The 19,373-nt window shown below is 39.5% G+C and overlaps 2 protein-coding genes across 2 annotated transcripts; both read right to left on the bottom strand.

The window, feature by feature from the left end:
- Window positions 1-2,481: 2,481 nt before the first annotated feature.
- On the bottom strand, window positions 2,482-3,689 carry LOC131786407 (uncharacterized). Its single transcript, XM_059103461.2, has one exon. The coding sequence runs from the start codon at window positions 3,506-3,508 to the stop codon at window positions 2,666-2,668; it is 843 nt and encodes a 280-aa protein (XP_058959444.1). The 5' UTR covers window positions 3,509-3,689; the 3' UTR covers window positions 2,482-2,665.
- Window positions 3,690-5,777: 2,088 nt separating this feature from the next.
- Window positions 5,778-12,605, bottom strand: LOC131786409 (uncharacterized; the record flags this gene model as incomplete). Its single annotated transcript, XM_059103463.2, has 2 exons — window positions 5,778-7,295; window positions 12,518-12,605. Coding segments are annotated over 2 exons (561 nt in total), but the record flags the coding sequence as incomplete, so codon positions are not given.
- Between the last annotated feature and the right edge of the window lie 6,768 nt (window positions 12,606-19,373).

Raw genomic sequence — 19,373 nt, 5'->3', positions numbered from 1 at the left:
TTTGTTTTAAAAGCTCTTAATTGTCATGCGTGTATCACCGCTGATCATGCCTACATAAAGGCTCAAGAGTGGCCATGCGCCAGTCAGGGAACACGCCGTTGGGTGAGGAGCAAAGGGAAGAGGTACTAGCCCAGAATTTAATTTTGTTTAGTCAACTGAGTTGATAATGTAAATTGGCCAACGTAAAGAGTTTCTGGAGCTTACGTTTCGAGCGTTAGCCCCTCGTAAGAGCGACGAAGTAACCAGGATGGCTCTAGCTTTTAATTATACTTAACTTTACTCTGTGATTGGTCCAGACAACTAGCGCCTTCCTGTGAATCAATCAAATGCAAAACTAAGAACAGTCGCGACATGATCATCCGCGTTTTCCCAAGTTTTCCCGCGCTTCAAGCAGCTTTGAGTTCTCATTGGCTAATGATTATGTAAACCTATGTTCCGATTGGTCGTTGGATTTTCTTTGGTTTTGGCTTTTCGACAGTCAATTGACAACTGCTCTAACACTTTCGATAATATCCTAGTTTTAACTTTGAGTTCTCATTGACTGCTTCAGGAGCCCATGTCCTTTACGGACGGTGTGGATGAAGATTCTTGAGATGAAGACGACTCGCACACAGCTTGCTCACGCAATTGCTTGTTTCCGCGCTCTCCATCATCGCTGGCATTTCGCCTCTTCATCGTCTTGAATTTGGACTCTTTTCATGAAATTTTCCTTAGAGGGGCCAGAATCAGAGGACGGGTAACCTTTGATACACACGAAAATTAAAAAAAATAATAATAAATAAAATACAACGATATAATCCGCACTCCTGCTAATCTTTTTTCGCAAGTGTGAAAAAATTTGCAAAGGATAGTGGGATATGTTAGGAAAGGAAGGATTGGAATACTGGAATAAAAGCAAAAGAAAGGCGGAATTTGCGTACTTTTGATAGGAAGACGTCCCCGCATAAGGCCGCCTTTTTTTTTTCTTCGCGTTTCATGGATCGTATTACCTAGGTGAGCTCGAGTAGCCTACATTCCGGTGAAAATGCCGTGACAAGGGTCAGTATAGAAGTTGAAGGCTCCAAGTAATGGGCTCCTGCTGCTTTTGTTATTTTCTTGTGTTTCTCTAAGTCATATCAATTTTTTTGCGACACGAGACTAACAGACGCCTTCACTTAATGTTATATATGGAACTAATAAACATTTATATCCGAATTACAATTAAAGCATACTTAATATGACTTCGTGTCGTTTTCAACGGATACAACTTAACGATTCTTATTAAAAATTGAAGATCAGACATCTTAGCTTTGCTATCCATTAACCAATGAAAACTCTCTTGAAATACTTTACTCAAACTAAAGTCTTACTCATGTTACAATTAAAGGAAACATCCACCGAAAGAAATATCTCACCGACGTAAAGTGATTGACATGTTAATGCGTAGGAAATGAAGTGTTGGATAAGCCAAGAGTGACGTCATTTGAAAATGTTATATAAGTACATAAAATAATTGTGAGATTACAAGCGCCCTTATTTATCAATAAGCTATAATTTATTGCAGTAGTAAAGCCATGATTTATTTTGTTAAAACAAAAGACAGCACTTTCTATCGGTTTACCGGTATTACCATTTGCGTTGTTGTGAGAACACCCGAATTGATTATAACTCACTCGCATCCGGTTCGCGATTTTCAAACTTGTCTCATGTTCTCCCAATATCCTGAGTGGGTTATTTCCCCGATAAACCGATAGAAAGGGCGGTCTATTACTTAAGTATATTATGCCATTGAACAAGTTATACATGACCACAGGAACTTTAGATAAGGAAAAGCGTTCTAGGGATTTTCGCTCTCTGCAACCGCATCCGAGCTTCCCAAACAATTTTTAAAGTTCCAAAGAAGGAAAGAAATTAAACAAGCAAAATAAAAAATCAAGAAGTCTGAGATTTGATATAGCCCCGAAAACAGCGAAAAGACGCGAAGGATTAGTTGCAGACACTTATGTTGCTCTAACGTAGAAAGATAATCCTTTGTAAACACGCGCTGCTTTGAAATTGATTTCAGTAGAATCTTAACACCTCATTGTGTCGTCGACACGCGATACTAAAATGGCCCTGCTGTTTTTTTAGGACTGTTAGTCTAAAAAGGTTAAAAACATTTAGCTTTTTTACTGTTTGAAATCGTGTTTGGAGAAGATTTTGCAAATTTCTTCATTTCCACTGTTTTATATGACATGCTTACATTTGGTTATTGTTGCTTTTTCTTAGGTCTTCATTTAAATTCAAATAATTTCCGTTAGATATTTTTCGGAGAGATAAGAAACAGATAAGCAAGATTCTGCCAAATGTATTTCCACCGGTTCTTAGCATTGCAGTATTGTCAGTTATTCCTCTCTGCTTCTATACGAAGGTTAAACCTGTAGAAATACCGTTTTCATAACAATAATAAAAAAAAGAACAATATATATTACCACAAAAATAGAGCTTTGATACCATGAGAAGTATTTTATTTGACAGCTATAGATTCTAATGTTTAAAGTGATTGGAAACTCAGACGAACGGACTGTTGAAATTCACTGCTATACTTCGGTTTCCGATGCATACATGCTATGCAATTGAACAATTCATGTAAATCGATGAGGAAAAAAAGTCCATAATTTATACTTTACTCCAGTGATTTCATATTTTAAATAGCGTCATTTTCATCATCTGAACAAGAGCTACTACAACTACCCCTCGATTGATCAACAAGGGGAGAAGTTTCGATACTTTCCAAAAACGAGTTGACTCTCTCCGTTAATGTCATATCACCCGTACTAAGACTTCGCCTCCGCGAATTCAAGTTGCTAAGTTCTTTTGGCTGGAAAGAATTTACCGCTATGAGATCTCTGCGGCTAGCTAAGGGTGTCCCGTAACAATCTTGTACTGTTGATTTAAGAGCGACCCTGTTTGATGGAAGTTTTAAATCTTCCACTACACTATGTGACTGAGTTCTGCTTCGTCTACGGTCAGCAATTATATTCAAACTTTCATTGTCCACCGTGACAAGAGTCCTTCGCTTAGCTCGAGCGCCTGCACTGATAGCATCTTTTATTGAGGGAAGATGAGTCGCTACTTTTCCATTTTCTTCACAGACCAAATGCAACTCAGGAGCAGATCGATAATTTTCCGTACAGGTTTCTATTGACAATTTCCCGTTAGTATCTGTCGAGTTTGGAAGCCTCGGAAAGCGAACACATTCACCATACATCTTGGAGCTGACTGTCGAAGATGACGTACTCTCACTCGATTGTGTTCTGCTAAGAACAATTTTCCGCAAACTTTGCATTCGTGATTGCACCTTGTTTTTTTCCGCCATGTGTATTTTCTCTGTGTTGTTCTTAAACAGATCGATATCGCGCTGCTGTTTTTCGAGTCGTGCATTTTCTTGTGCGTTTAAGGTCTCGGCTCGCATTTTACGCTCGAAACTTCCACTCAGCACCGCAGATTTTAGACTTCTCGATCTCTCTCTCCCCAATTGAGCACTCATATTTGACCCTGAAAACAACTCACAATCGAGATTTCTCCTGCTTGTTCTTGAGCGGTCACGGTAAATGTCGTGGTGTCATCAGTTAATCCAAACTTTTTGTTAGAGTGTTAATCTCGTGTTGTCCTCTAACAGGTAGCGCTTTACATCAAAGCGCAACTTCAAGCTAGTGTTGTATAGGTCATTGAATTGTCTAATTGTTCAGAAGAATTCAGGCGGAACTATCCCAAGGCAATGTAATTGTTAATAAAATTTTTTCATCCCTCACGTAAATTGCTCTCCGGTATTTCAACAATTTGTCTAAAACAATTAGGTGAAAACTTTTTTTTTCTTTTCTTACGATGGTAACTTGATGTCTTTGTTTTCTTTCAAAACTGAGCGGAAACAAAACTGTCCCTCTTTAGACTTTGTGTGCAAATTTCAAATGCGCATTTTAAATTTTCTCGCTCGTCTTGGTAATGAAACCGTATCATTGATATGTGTAAGACAGCAAATTGTTCCACTTGAGTTCACATGAATTAATACTGGATTTAAAAGTAAACAAGAGCTTAATAATGTACCTCAGATTTTCGTCTTATTTACCACTGTAGCTGATCTAATCACGTCTTGGAAGCCACTCAATGGAATCACAGGACAATGACGTTACGTAAATGACGTCACGTTGTCGACCACGTTCCCATGGGAAAGGGGGTTAACACAGAAGAATTAAGAGAAAATGAGAACAGAATCATGGTCTTGTTTTTCTAAGTTCTGAGTTTTCGTTTTATCTTTGTGTGTCATTTTTGCATGATACTGGCGCATTTTTGATGTGTGTTGTTAATCAGTTAGCACAGCTATCTTTATCTTCTGTAAACACTGAAGCTCTTGCTTTTCAGCTGTTCAAACAACCTCGTCCCCAGAGTTTACTTTCCTCCTCCCTCGAGAAAGGATCCTGGTTGCGGGCGGTCACGTGTCTACCCGGGGCAAAGAGCACCGTAGGGAGGGTGGGTCCTCGACTTTATTTTGTCTTGTCAGCGGGAGGGACAAATCATGAGTGCTTTTTCAAAAAGTCACTTTGCTCTCAGCTGGCAATATATTGCAGATTTAAGTCTAAAAGTTAAACAATTAATCTTTCTTCAGCCACAATTGATGAAAGAAAGGCCACAGCGCGCAGTTCTCCACGCACGACCTGTAAGTCAGTAATGTCGGTTGTTTCCCCTTTCATGGGCGTTTCATCAAGTTCAATCTCTTTTGACGCTCGTTTGTTCGTAAAGAAAAGCCAGAGCTGTTCATTCCGAAAAAAAGCCCTTAAGGATAGAACTTAAAATACTTAAAAACCTAAAGACCCTCGAGATTTTTCGCTTTAGAGTTGCTACTTCCTCCTCTATAAGGAGGCAAGGCCAGTATGTAAGAGGGTAAGATCGAGTGAGGATAACGATAGAATGCCGAACTTCACCCGAGGTTGACCCGATCGTTCGTCACTCACTCCAGAGATTATTGAGCGTAGCATACGCTAAAGAAAGAAAAATGCGTTTGATACTAATTTTGCGAGTTTTCATAATTGTAAGTAGGAATCCAGCTGAGAGTAGCTGTGTAAATGACGAAATTGAGCCAAAAGACAGGGACGGATGGCAATCAAATCATGCTGGAAGGATAAATCAAATCCTCTCAAGGAAAACCCTGCAGACTTTATAGAACTTTTATGCCTTTCTTAATCTCGAATGCTCCTTCGAAAATCTCCGGTCTCAATCTCAAGGGTTAAGACATGACAGCGAAAATCTTCACTAACAATTTCTCAACAATCGGAGATGGCATCGGGGAAGAAAATGTTGAATCTTTCACGGAAAGTGGCTTTGTTAATCACCTATGTGTCTTGGGAAGAAACAGTATGAGGGTTCGAGGGTTCGAGTTACCGGGGATAAAATGACTGAAAATGTATGACGGAAATCCATGGGAACCTAGTTTGGTTCGAGTTAGCGCGAGGTCGAGTTAGCGAGGGTTCGACTTAATACTTCTAGTCGCTTTCTAGAGACCTGGAAACCAGGATAAGTTCCAGCCGGGTGGAAGACTTGGTTCGAGGACAGACCTTACCCAAAGTCGACTTTATAGATTTTCATTGATCTAAATCAGTACTAAAATTTTTACCTCTTCGTATGGAGGGATAGATACAATCGATGGCAGAATCAAGAACAAATCGATAATATCAATTACGATAGACGTTCTGCAGTAGCGATTTTTACTTATTACGTACGATCGGTGACAACGCTGACGATTGACGTTATGGTTGCTTTATTTTGTTTATTTTAAAATAGCACACAGTTGATATTTAGTGCTATCGATCTGCCTCAGAACGTCAGCGATTTAAGATTAGCACTTCACTGAAGTCTTACAACGACGTTTAGTGCAACAACACGGGCGATTGAAGCTTAGCACTAACGATTTACCATTTTAGAACTTAAACTAAATTGAGTTACAATTACGATTTGTTTCTAGCACCATTTAAGGATCGAGTTTTATCATGAGCAATAAATATTTTTGTCAAAAATAGCTCAACCCCTCTGGGAAACGTCATGACCCCCAAGTAATTAAGTATAAGAAAAACATTTCCGTCACATTTGTGTTCACGCAAAATTTACTTTGATACTACAAAATGATACAGCCATAAACTTCGCGTTCTACATTTTTTTTAATCGGCGCATGCCATAAGTTTGCAACCGCCGCGATCTTTGCATTGAAACAAATCATGTCTTCCACGGCCCCCTCAGTCACGTCGCCCCCGAGATGAATGACTTCGCCTCTAAGAGCAGTCACGTCGCCCCTAAACTTATTGCGAGTTGATCCACTTAATGAAACGCTCGTCAAAGTAATCTCGATCATTACAAAAATTCTTATAAAATCGTACTTCTTCTTTTTAATTAAACCAATAAAAGCATTTAATTTGAAAAACACTAAAGTTAGTGTTTGATCTTACGCCATATACACACGGTTGTAAAGGCTGTTCTATCATTCCGCATAAAGCTATATCAGCTGAGAGAATATACAAAGTCTACAGTTCTCACAATCCACTTCAGGTCAAATCTTCGGGTCGATATAACATGACGCCACGTGACCTCACGTGCGAGCCACTGACCACGCGTGCGGGCCACGTGACCTACAATCTCTGTGCGCACCGCACTGAATCATCAATCGTAATTTTCTGCGTGAAGTTATAGAATTCATTCATGAAATTACCATTTAGTTTACAACTTTTAACCTGAGTAAGGAAACTTCTATTTTGAAGTCAACACTCTGTCGTAGCATTCTTTCCATCCACATTTCACTTCAACACAGACCAGGCCTCACCGAAGGATCAACACATAAAGAAAAGTCACGAAAGTGATTGTTACAATAGGACCGAACGTCGCTGACTTCAAAACAAAATTGCCTCCAGAACGCACATATGCATCTTTAGTTCTCTCAGCTTGCCTGCGTCTAACGTATCCTGGGCTGTCGACGGGATCTGTGTTACAAAAGTTATCTTGACAACAATCAACCCAACAATTTTGGGGTGAAGGATTTCCCGATCCATCCTCGCTATCCTCGCATAGAATTTGCTCCAGCTCCTCACAACCGCTTAAAATAGCGCATTCTTTAATATTGGCAATTGCCTTGCCGTTTTTGTAAATCACCTTAGTGAAACAAGAATCAAAATGCTCTCCAAGATCAGAATGTTCTGAGCAGTCCGTGACTCTTGAATGCGTCTCACAGTTATTCGATGAATTGGCTACATCTGATTCAAAAGGATGACATGAATAACAATGGATTGACTGCCCTGAGGAAGGAATGCAGAAAAGGAAACGATTGAAGTAAACACGAGCCACAAATTTGGGAAATTTCAGTTTGTACTGATACCTAAGATCCTTCCAAAACCTGCATCCCTGGAGTCTTCCTACGTAGACTTAACGTTTCACTACCGCCGAGTGCAAGTAAGTATACATCCGATCACATTAATGTTTATGAATTGTTAGTTCAACAGGACACGCGTATCTTCAAGAATGTTTTTAATAATACAATACACCCTTTAAGAGCTATAATGCCAAAAAAGAAATTAACCAAGTACAATCTGAGGAAAGAGACAAGTCACCATCCTAAAATAAACACTGATAGGTTCAAAAACACGTTTGTTAATCGCTTAATTTTTAAACATAATCTAGTCTTATAATTTTTATCTTGATTTTCTCTGTAATTTATATATATGCCTTCTTTTAATGTTGTAACATAGGATATGTGATTATTTATCTTATGACTTAATAAAGATTCAATTCAAAGATTCAATTCAGTGGAAAGAACGAAGATCAACTGATTGTAAACCTTGATTTATTTGTCCCCTGGGGGTGGGGAATCGGGGATAGGGGGATTTTGAGGGAGATCACATGGTAGTCGGATGAAAAGGAGGGAGATTAGCCGTTGCCTACAGAGTATAAAGGTGGGAATATGGATAATTCAGGGGAGGGGGGGGGTCATTGGGATACTACAAAGCCTTAGGGGGATCAGGTAAATCTGGTGGTGACATCTTCCACAATCTCCCCCCACCACCCCCTCACCCCCACCCAGGCCAACTCGGCCTTTTCGGAATGCTTTCACCTTCTTAAAAATTAAAGATTATTATTGAAGTAGCCTATTCGCAAAATTTGACGATTGGGAAATGTGCCGTTTTCGAAATACATGCGATAGAAGTTCTGTTTCGAAAGACGAATCTCGCGGCAAAGTAGAAATACGATCCTGGTCTATTGGTGTTTGTGGTTTACCCGATATTTCTATCAGATGACATTTCTTACACATCTATTTCATAAGTAACCATTCGGTAAAGAAAAACAGAGAAATACAAAGCGCTTTTTGGACCATGGATGGGTAATGCATGTACTAAAGCGTAGACGATAGGCGGTAAATGAAAGACGATAGACGGTACAAGGTAGATGACAGACGATGGTTTGTGTGCCTTTTTTTTTTTTGTCCATATATTTTCCTATTCTGTGGCTCCTGTATCAAGCGGTCACCCAATTAACGTCCCGTAAATGGAAGACTTATGTGACATTCACGTGATTGCGTGACAATTTTAAATTTCGTAACCTAACGCCTCTTGAAAGAGGGATTTATGTGACATTCACGCGATTGCGTGACAATTTTGAACATGCCCAGCAGCTGACTGCGTATATTTTCCCGGAAACGAAAACACAAATATGTTCTCGTTAGCATTTTCATTCTAAAAATTTTCGATGATATTTCTAATTTTCGGAACGCGTCACAACCCTAAGCGAGTGAGCAACTTAATCATGAATTCTATGCTGTCGCGCCACGTTTAATCGATTGTAAGTTGTGACTTTCAAATGCCCTTACCACGTTCTTGATGATGCACATCCCTTCTCTTCACTTCTAAGCCAAGCGACGCCAATTTCTTCAAGAAAGAGACAGCCTAGAAAATTCACTGCGAGAACTACTTTCGTTTTGCTTTTCTATCTCTCGCTGATGCAGGATTATTTCAATAACGTATGATAGGTGTCGTTGCCCAGGATGATGCAAATCTGTATGGTCTCATGTTCTAAGTAGTTTCGCGGAAAAAATTGCAAGACGAATATGGCGATATCGCGCTCTTTCGCGTTTCACCGCTGCAGCCGTGTATCAACGGCTTACATAAGATGGAGACCGAAGAAAAGAAAGTAAACATGGATTCTGTGACGAATTTTGTCAAAGATATTGCCGCTTTTCGAAGTTTGATTAGTGTAGCTACATCGTGTCATGACACTGCTACAGCATTATCTCGGAGAAGATTTTTTCTTTTAATGTGAAAATTAGAAAACCAAAACCACACATGATGAGGAAAATTCACAGCGCAGTGTATTCCGGCACGGTCCGAGACGAGAAGGTATTGGATCTCAACCTTATTTTTTGTTTATTTTTTGAGGATGAAATTGTCGAAATAAAGTATTACTAGGCGGACTGCGCTAAGAAACTTTATTACTGTTATCTTTGTACATGCGCCAAACCATTCTGAGTAACATTGAATTGGCTCAGATTTGGAGAACTTTTTCTCCAAAATTACCTTTTGGACACAACCCTTAATTCTATGAAATTCCACAATTTTCCAAGACACCTTGCGCCATATTTTTTTTCTCAGATTTTTTGTAGAGTCATTTATCATATGTTAAAATTTTAAATAATTGCAAAAAATCTTTCATGATATTTTACTCCCAAAATTGTCGAAAATTCACCAAATTAGCCATCGGTATGCACATTCCTACAAATGCACGGGTGTTTTTTATGGAAAAGATCATCAGGCTTCCAAAAAATGGCCTTTAATCATGTTTGTGATTTGCCTCACGGAAGAAATCAATCAAAGAAAAAAAATCAAGACTTCGATATTAAATTCAAAGCGCATTTCTAACTGCCCGACTGAAAATAAGAAAAGGAAAACAGGATTATCAAGAAGCGCCAATAGAGATTGTTTCTACCATTTAAATTTCTCTCCAGAATCCACGATGAAGATTTCTGCTCCAAGCCTAAACAAATAGGAGCCTTTTTTCCGGCGAAACTTTTTCGTCCACATTCCCAAGATTTAATCCTCAAGGAAGCTAACTTCTTACATTACAAGATCTTACAGCTCAGTAATTCTCCACCTTGGGTCACTTAAGGATTATAATGATACCTTAAGAGGGTTTAACCTTCTCACTCCTAAGAGCTGAAAGTCAATTCTCCCAAATGATGAAGAGGCATTTCTTTGTGAGTTGTCACAGAGAATTTAGTGTTACATCAAAGATGGTATATTAAAATTGTTGAGAAAGTTTAAAACTGATCACCCCTTGTAGTAAAAAGGTTATAATAAAGCCAGAAAACATCATGAGACTCCATAGGATTTTGATAAAGAAAAGACAGGGATTGGGAATCCATGGGGGCTCCTTAAAGCAGGATTTGATAACATCCTCGTTAATCTTTCAGAAGCAAGGCGTTTGGGGTAGGAAGGTCAAAATGTGTTCAAAATTTCACTCTGTAAACTACACGATCGGCACGGATATTTAAAAAGAGTCTAATCCGAATTCAAAACTTAATTTTTACCTTTTCTTTCAGCACGAAACGAAAACACATGCTTAAGAGTTTGCGATATTTTCTCATAATTGCGCGCGAGAGTTACGCGCGAAGTAAGTTCCTCCACGTGGCCAACTCGTTATCAACACCGAAATTCCCTAAAGGAATGTTAATCTTTGTTTTTCCTTTTCCTTTTTTTATTATGTTTTTGGAATTTTTTTTGGACGACTTTCCCGGGTCAACTGGAACATCCTATGCTCGTTATGCAATTAGCGAGAAGTGATTTACGCGAGAGATTAATTTATAAGAGTTTTACACATTTTGTAAGTACACGCAAAGCCATTTCGCGAAGGCGCGCAGACGTACGATAACGAGATAGCTGCTTTGGGACTGTCAGACTTTTGGGCGGTAAAACCCTAACCACGTGAATGATGCTTGGCTATCAGTTCCAGAGAAAATCCTCGAAGTTTCCATAGCGTGACTGTGAATTGCATAAAGCTCCTGGATGGAATTGCAGCCAAGGATTTATCTCGCGCTCCGACAGTTATCCGGACACATGACCAGTAATGTCGTCATTGATAGATTGTTTACGGTACCTCAAACTTAAGTAAATGGAACATCTTTTCGCGGATGTCGATTTCAATTTATCACCTGTTATCCGTACTAAATTAATGACTCTCACTAAATGTTTTTGGTTCAACGCGCCTGTACCTTGAATTTTGACATCAGAGCACGGATGTAAGTACAAAGTGTCTCTCTTGGAAATAATCAGCATACTGATCACATTCCTGATAGTACTATGCAGGGCACTTGTCACATTGGGACTTATGAACCCGTTAACCAACGCGCTTAGTAGACATTGCATCTAATCTGTTCGGAGCTCGACCCAACACGAACTCAAGATTTTTCGCTGCCTACGCTTCCAAACACCTATCTTCAAATGACAAATTTTTTCCGCGCGGTGATATCGATAGGCATCAGCGGCAAAACAACGTACATCAACGATCCGATGATCGATTTATTAAACGGCCTATCGGGTAGTGAGTTCGTCAATCAGAGGAAACATGACTCGAATGCGGTTTGTGGTCGATAGTCTAAGAATTTATCACGAAGATATCAACTTGACACTTTTGAAGCTCCAAGTGATAAATTAAAACACACTAATTGTTTCAACAGAGAAGCGTGGGTGATCGTTTCGCAGTTCTAACCACAAAAATATTTCTTCCAAGAGTCACACTCAAAGCCCACTGAGAGAATGAATTGAGAGTAAAGTGGCACTATCCGATCAGTGAATTTTTATTTCGCTATATCAAAATATCTTATCAGATAACTTTTAAACCCCCTAGTGAGTAATGTGGACCACTATCGATCAAGAAATTTCTGGAATTGGTCAAAAAGAAACACTTTAATCTACTCAGATGACTGAGGATAAACAAGTGGCGACTGTGGTATTACAAGTAAGACTTCAGTGAATTCAGCTTGTAACTGCACCCAGATTACAGAACAGATAACTGTACACGACATCACGAAAGGAAGAAAGCAGGTTCGCTTAACTCCTGTTCTGTTTAAAAATGCATCAGTTTTACTGGTTGAAACTGCGAAACGGCCACTTTAAGACGCCACAAATTAATTACATTAATGAGTAGAGGTCAACATTTTGTAATAACCTACGCATATTTATTTTTTACGTATTATCGTCCCTGCTGATTCACGCTTCATGGCGTCCGCGTTTCTTCAAAAGTTTCTCATACCGTCTTGTCGTGATTCTTCGAAAACCCGAGAATTTCTTTACCGCTATAAAGTCTTCTCTGTGTGCTGAAACGAATGTTTTCGCTACGGACAGCTCTGTCGCAGAGAGGCGAAGTATTACGCTTACAGGTTTTATCATATAAGCAACGCTCGAATACACCAAATCGGGACAAGACTGCCACGTTTTTAATAGGGTGAACACAGCGTGATAGAAAACATACTTACCAAATTTTGCAGCCAGAAGCAAGAACACTGCGATGTAAACAAGCTTTGATGCGTTCATCTCCTTCGTGTCCAGCGTAAGCGCTGTTGGTTACTGCAGGCCTCTTACCTAAATTGTATTAAATTGTCAACCGTCAACGACCAGTTTTAAATGACAACAGAACAATGGTATTTTGTGACCCCATTTAGTAGATGTTGAACATAAGAGAGGCATATTGGATTTCGGTCAGTCTGGTTTCCGGCGCCTTTAACTAGGTCAAGTCCTCCCCTGTCAAGTAAGCGCCACACCTGTGTCTCTGCTCCCTTCGTCTTTAGGGCCTGTTTACATGAATGTGGGGGACCCCAGGTAGGTGAGGTAACCCGCCTAGGTGGGGTAATCCGCCTGTCCATATAATTTCTTGTTTTATTTCGATCGCGTTTACATGATAGGTGGGGTGAACCGCCTAGGCGGGTTGCCCGGTCTGCCAAGGAGGGTAACACTGTCAGCTGGGGTGACAATTTGCCATGTAGACGTGTCAAGGTGGCGTGACCCGCCTAGCCGAGGTCGCGGTTCATGGCAAAAAGCTCAAAAGCGAAACATATATGTTTTAAAACTCTGTACATTTCCCAACCGTCTCATGGCAGAAATCACCAGAAACCGCAACGGACAAAGAAGGAGTGTAAAATGTTCACATTTCGGAATATTTAGCGTCGTAAATCGACCATTTTTGGTTTTCCAAACTATTCCGTATAACGTATTAGGTCAACGGTTTCTAGCGAAACCAAACACCGCGTAACACAACGCGTGACGCTTTCATGAATAAATACATGTGTGTCCGAGAATTAATCTTTCGTCTTTTTCGAGATGTGAGCTTGGGACGCCTCTGCTCAAACTCCTTAATTGCAAGCGCAACAACAACCTGAAGAAACCTCACCCCAGCACCCCGGGGTTGTAAGATTGTAAGTAAACGCGTTTTATTTTTCGACCACGGCTAGGCGGGTTACCTCACCTACCTGGGGTCCCCCACCTCCATGTAAACAGGCCCTTAAAGAGATCGTATTGTCGTCACAGGTTCCTCACATGTCCTGGAAAAAAGGAGGTCCTAATGAAGATGGGTGGTGAGAGAGAGGAGTTCGAGATATGAATTCATTTTTCTATCCGTCTCCTAACAGTCTCCTTACTTAAAATAACGGGGTACCCTTCTGTTAATTTCTGATACTTGTGACGGAATCCACACCTCGTAATGTAATAATTTATTTCTTGTCGACGACGTGAGAAGTAGTCACCCAATCTTCCGAGCAACGAGGTTCATGAATAAAACGCTCGACAACAACGAAAAAAATAAGTAAGTAAGAGAAGGGTGGCAAATTTAATTTAATCACACATCACGCTGAATTTCTCTATCAAATCACGCATCACGGGTAATTTTTTTGACCAATCACGCGTCATGTAAAAAGGAGTAGGTACACTAAACTAACACTGTAAAATTTCAACCTATCGGATGTATTATTGAAAATTATACTGCATGCAACGATTTTATCCTGGAATGAATTGCGTTTCACTTGTCATGTTGCTTTTTGTTATACAAATAAAGACGATTTACTTGTTGAAACTAGACAACCAGGCGGTCGACAAAAAGAACACTGAAGATCATAGTCCTTGTGCAAATGTTAACTACATTGACTTATGCACATTGTGTTACGATTGTTTGGACCCAGGAAGATCAAAGACATCAAAGGTCAGGCGAAGGTCAGCCAAGGACGGAAAAGAACAGAACGGAATATAGTGTGACGGCTGCCACGGTTTATCGATCTTTGTTATGACCCTATTTACTTTGAATGATTGGTTTCCTCTTGGTCAAAGAGCGTTCATTATCACGGAAATCTAATAAGTAAGTCTTGTAAATCACACGCCACGTACTTGTAAAATAGAAAATCACGCATCAAGTTGTGATGTCCGGTCCCGCGTCATGCGAATAATTTGGGTTCAATCCCGCGTCACCTTGCAAATTTTGGGGCCATCACGCGTCACGCAAGAACCCTTTGCCACCCTCTCAGAAAGATAGGTAAAAATAAAGCGTAAAACATACAAGTGACTAAATCCCCCCCCCCCTTAGGGTATGTAAACTTTACATTTTTCAAGGGGGGGAGGTGGGAACTCCGTTGCCTCGTTAGAGAAAGAATACTAAATGGTAGAATTCCTGCTCCTAAACTGCACTCGCATATTTCCCCTTTACGAACAAGAAAGAAAACGAAGAACAAATTAAAATGAAGGAAAACTGGAAGAAGAAGAAGAGCATGGATGTCGTACGAGCACGGATCACCATGACAACAGTCTCCGCCGGAAACTTTCGTTTAGAATGAAGTCGGCTGTCAAACAAAGAGAAATCACTTTTTTGTAAAAGGTGCTAATTTAAGAGGTAATTATTTCAGTCTGTTGACAGCGATTGCTAAGCCTTCAGGCAATTTTTCAGCCCTGTCAAATTATCTCGCCTGTTTTTGACCGAATGGCTCTCTCTGCCGCCTAATTTCATTTTTGCGGTGTAAAGTGCTAAGTTATGTCATCATGATCATATAAACGGAAGGAAAAAGTAAAACTTCCACGAACGCCCACGAGATGTGAACATTTTTCTAGGTATAATTTCTCTCCTTTCTTTCCATTGGCTATAGAGATACCATGATTTCAAGTACGAGTTTATCAGACAGTTTGCGTGGCGTGATTGATTCAAAATACCCTCAGTTATCATGAACTTGGAGTTCCAGCGAGTATCACTTGGTATATCGCTTTCCTTTTCAAGTTTGGAATTCGGATACTTGATAAACGAGGAAATTACTTGCTGATAACCAGATAAAAGGTGCAATTATCGGCTGTAACTGATAATGTTTTCCTTAAGCGCAGGTCCGGTTTACATTAGAGATAGCCTAGATGCCTTTTAAGCGCTAAACAATGTTAGATATTCCAAACGAAACAAAACAAATCCAGACGAAGTCCAATTAGAAAGTGATGGTCGTAACACAAAGTAATGTCTGTAACACAAACATATTTTGTATGGAAGGCCTTCATTAGTTACTCATTGCAGTCAAAAGTAAATATAAAATAATCAATTTTCTGACAGATTCGGAATTCACTTTTTCACGTGTGGTGTCACGTGACTTTTAATGTAAACAAACCGCGAAAGCTCGGAAATTGAGTCAACCACCCTACCCGTGTACGAACTTCGGCTTCGGCATTTTGTTTTTAATAATTTTCAATGAACGTAGTTTCTATGCTCAAAATTGACTTCTCTTTTGTATCTTGTGTTTGATTATTTATCAAGTTAGTTGATATTTCGCTACAGCTTAAGTAGATACGAAGAATGTAACAGGAAGCGTTCCAGCATGAAATAATCAAACTGGTTCTGCGTGCGAACACGTTCTGGTATTTACATCCTAATATCAATATGCATATTCTCCATACTGTTCTCTATACATTTCCTGAGGCGTCGAAAAGGAGAATCTACGCGCGTAACCCTTTAACCTCTAAGAGTGACTAGCATCAAATTTTTCTTAACCGTATCACTTCTGAATCAAACTTTAAGGTCAGGAGAAATAACCATTTTTTTCACGTAAAATTTTCAGCTAATTTTTTTCTAAGATCGACAATTTTGACTTGATTTAGGAAAAAAAAGGAAAATAAATAACTTCGATAATAAAAATGATTGAAATCGTTTTACTTTTCGAAAGATTAAGATATTCACCATCTGCTTTTATATCAACAATTGGCAAAGTACCCTGTGACTGACAGATAGTAGGAGCGTCATAATTGTCAGTTTGGCGGGCTGTATTTCACTGCACGGCAAGCTAATTTCAAAAGTCTGTTTGAATAGCAATATTTTACCCCTATTTGAATTCAGATACTTACCCTGATTAAGAGAATATCAATCGTTGATATTCTCTTGCCCTGATATGATAAATAGTATTACTAGGTCCTTACTGTAAGTTACAGAACCTCTTTTTTCCGCTCGGCCGGATTCATGACTCGTTTTGTAACTTACTCAAAAACTAGTTTTGTAAATTCCAGAATGGATCTCTAACTCGTTTAGTGTAAAGAGATACATATACCGATGGGGCCGGAGAGAAGTGTGAGGTATACCCAGTATATACAGTAGAAAAGTCGTGATTTCCATTCGAATTGACTAAATCGTGAGACAAACAAGCAAGGATAACTATTATTTTCATAAAAAATAGGATAGTTCACAGACACTTATATCAATATCAATATTCGCAGTTGACTTTTGTTGCTATCATATAGACTGATCGGCATAAAACTAAGCTATGAAAACCAACTCATTTATTAGTATTCAATGAAACGGAACGGAAGCTCTCGTTTCAGTTGAGCCTAGCAAACAACAACAAACGTCTGAAGGCCGGCTACAGCTGCCGGTGCTAAGTTACAAGAGTAAGGTTTATAACCGCCGAATCTCACGCATGCGTAGAAGGACCAAAACAGCGGAAATATATTATATATATTGCCCCAGTGACTCATTAGTTTTTAGCTGGAAATCGGAGAAGTATGACGAAAACAACAACAAACGTCTGAAGGCTGGCTACAGCTGCCGGTGCAAAGTTACAAGGGCAAGGTTCATACTGGCCGAATCTCACGCATGCGTAGAAGGACCAAAACAGCGGAAATATGACGGTGGTTCATTACTTTTTAGCTGGAAATCGTAGAAGAAGTATGACGGTCACATGTCCTCAATGATGGCGGTTGAATCAAATGGATTGAATTTGGCTAATAGCTACAAACCGTCCTTTAAATGGTCTGAAATTGATCCTGGCGCCGGTGAGTAAATATGGCATTTATTTTACCACTGAATATATCTGCTGTAACACATTTTCCGCCCTGAGATATCGACGTTGTATTACTTCGTGTCTAGAATTAGCGGTGTATATATTATACACTGTTTAGAGAGGTTGTTGTAAAAGATCTCGCTGGTGAGAAATTATGCAGTGAGTAGCGTCATCCCTACGCGATGTATCTCGATAAAACTTAAAATTTGTTTTGAAGGATCATTAATTTCACTGCGACGAAACCAAACGAAGGCTACGAGGAGGTCTGTACGTGCAGTCGATTTGGAAGTCACAAATCCTATTTATTTCAATAATTATGCATGGGCGATTTTTTTTTTATTTCCAACGACGCGTTCGGTTTGTTTTTGATATCATTTTCGTTTAGTTGTGTCATCTTAAACTTCCTCGCTGCGGTTGAAACAAGCACGATATCATTCTGTATGGCTGTGGCCTCATATCTCTGAGTACGATTTACCACGCTTAATCAGTGATAATCTCAGCTAATTATAAATATCCTCATAATTTACCCAACAAAAGTGACAGTTTCGATGCACGTTATCAGTATGAATTAGAAATAAAAGTAAAAGCATAGAACCCATTCTCTTAGTTTAAAATGGAAGACAGCCATGTTTATGTAAAAATTCCCTCGAGCTCATGGCCCCAAGTTACGTCAAAACATACGTTTACGGCCATTCAATAAACTATTTTGTAGAATAGTTCCAAGAGAATTCCAGAAACCCAGCTGTTTTTATTGAAAAAACAATCCCACGAGAACCGCAATTTCTTTGTTGTTTACCACAACAAAGATTGCTATGAAGAGATAATTGAATACCTGAAAAGCGAACGACAGCCAAGAAGATCGTCAAATGATCATAAAGAACTGAAATTTACCAATAGGCGGAAAAAACATAGTTTTAATGTTTTTGTTTTTTTTACTTACCCTGAACGTCGGGTAAGTTCCGAAAGGGTTTGGCTTCTTCATTATGGTCTAAAAACTGCGAGAATACGCTTTGTATTTAATAACCTGAAGTAAGCCAGTGAGGTTTCCAAAGGAATTACAATTGGATATTAAAGTTTTTTTTTACCCAAATGTAGAAGAAGACAAAGAAATAACCAAATCGTATCACTCCAGCTGAATTTAAGAGATAAATTTTGCTAACGTTCGACATCAATGCTGATGTAAAGCTTAAGCTAAAACGAAAATAAGCGTTTCAAAATTCAAACCAAGCTAGCGCTCAACCACGTCGGAGAGAGAAATCTGGTTTCTTTCACCAACAGCATCGGAGCATAGTCTGTAGGATCAGTTTTCACCGGTGAAAATAAAAAATCGGAGCAGCAAGCGGAATAATAAGCTTGACGGAATCCAAGTAGGGAGAATCAGAACGGTCACATTTTCGTTTGAATCCGGCGGTGACCTCGACGCTTATGATTTACGGACTGGAACTAGATTATCGGAGTCTCAAGCAGCAGCAGAAGAAGCGACTAATCATAGAGCGAGTTCCAAGGCAATCCGATGCCTTGCACCTCTAGAAATTAAGCTTTCATAGATCTCAAGGCACGACCGCATTAGGTAAATGACTGACTTTTTGAGGTCTGAGATAGGTCGAGGTTTTGGAGTACAGAGTGGTACATCGTTATAAAGATTTGAGAGGTATTTAAAATTAAAACTAAGACGCAGACCAAGTAAGCTAAGGCTTACGCTGAGACATAAAAGTTCTAATGCTGGCATAGTAATGTTAACCATTACAATATTTTTTATGCACAAAGCTTTGTGGCAGTATCCGGCGACATAACGTTATCGACGCGTGATTACCTAGGAAACATTTCATTGAATGGAGCGATTTTAACCTGACCACGCAACCACGCCCTTAAGATAATATGATTGTAGAGCGAAATCTATTCGGGATCTCTTTAATTTTTTTATTGTTCATAATTTCATTGGCCCTGAATGGCTTGTGTCATTCTCCTCACCAATCAGATGTAGAGCTACTATGAATTGCGACTTGGTCGTACGCGTTTTCCCGCGCTTGGACCCTTTGAATGCTCATTG

The sequence above is a fragment of the Pocillopora verrucosa genome, chromosome 11 (assembly GCF_036669915.1).
Source record: "Pocillopora verrucosa isolate sample1 chromosome 11, ASM3666991v2, whole genome shotgun sequence".
NCBI lineage: Eukaryota > Metazoa > Cnidaria > Anthozoa > Scleractinia > Pocilloporidae > Pocillopora > Pocillopora verrucosa.
This window is presented reverse-complemented; position numbering and strand designations above follow the sequence as displayed.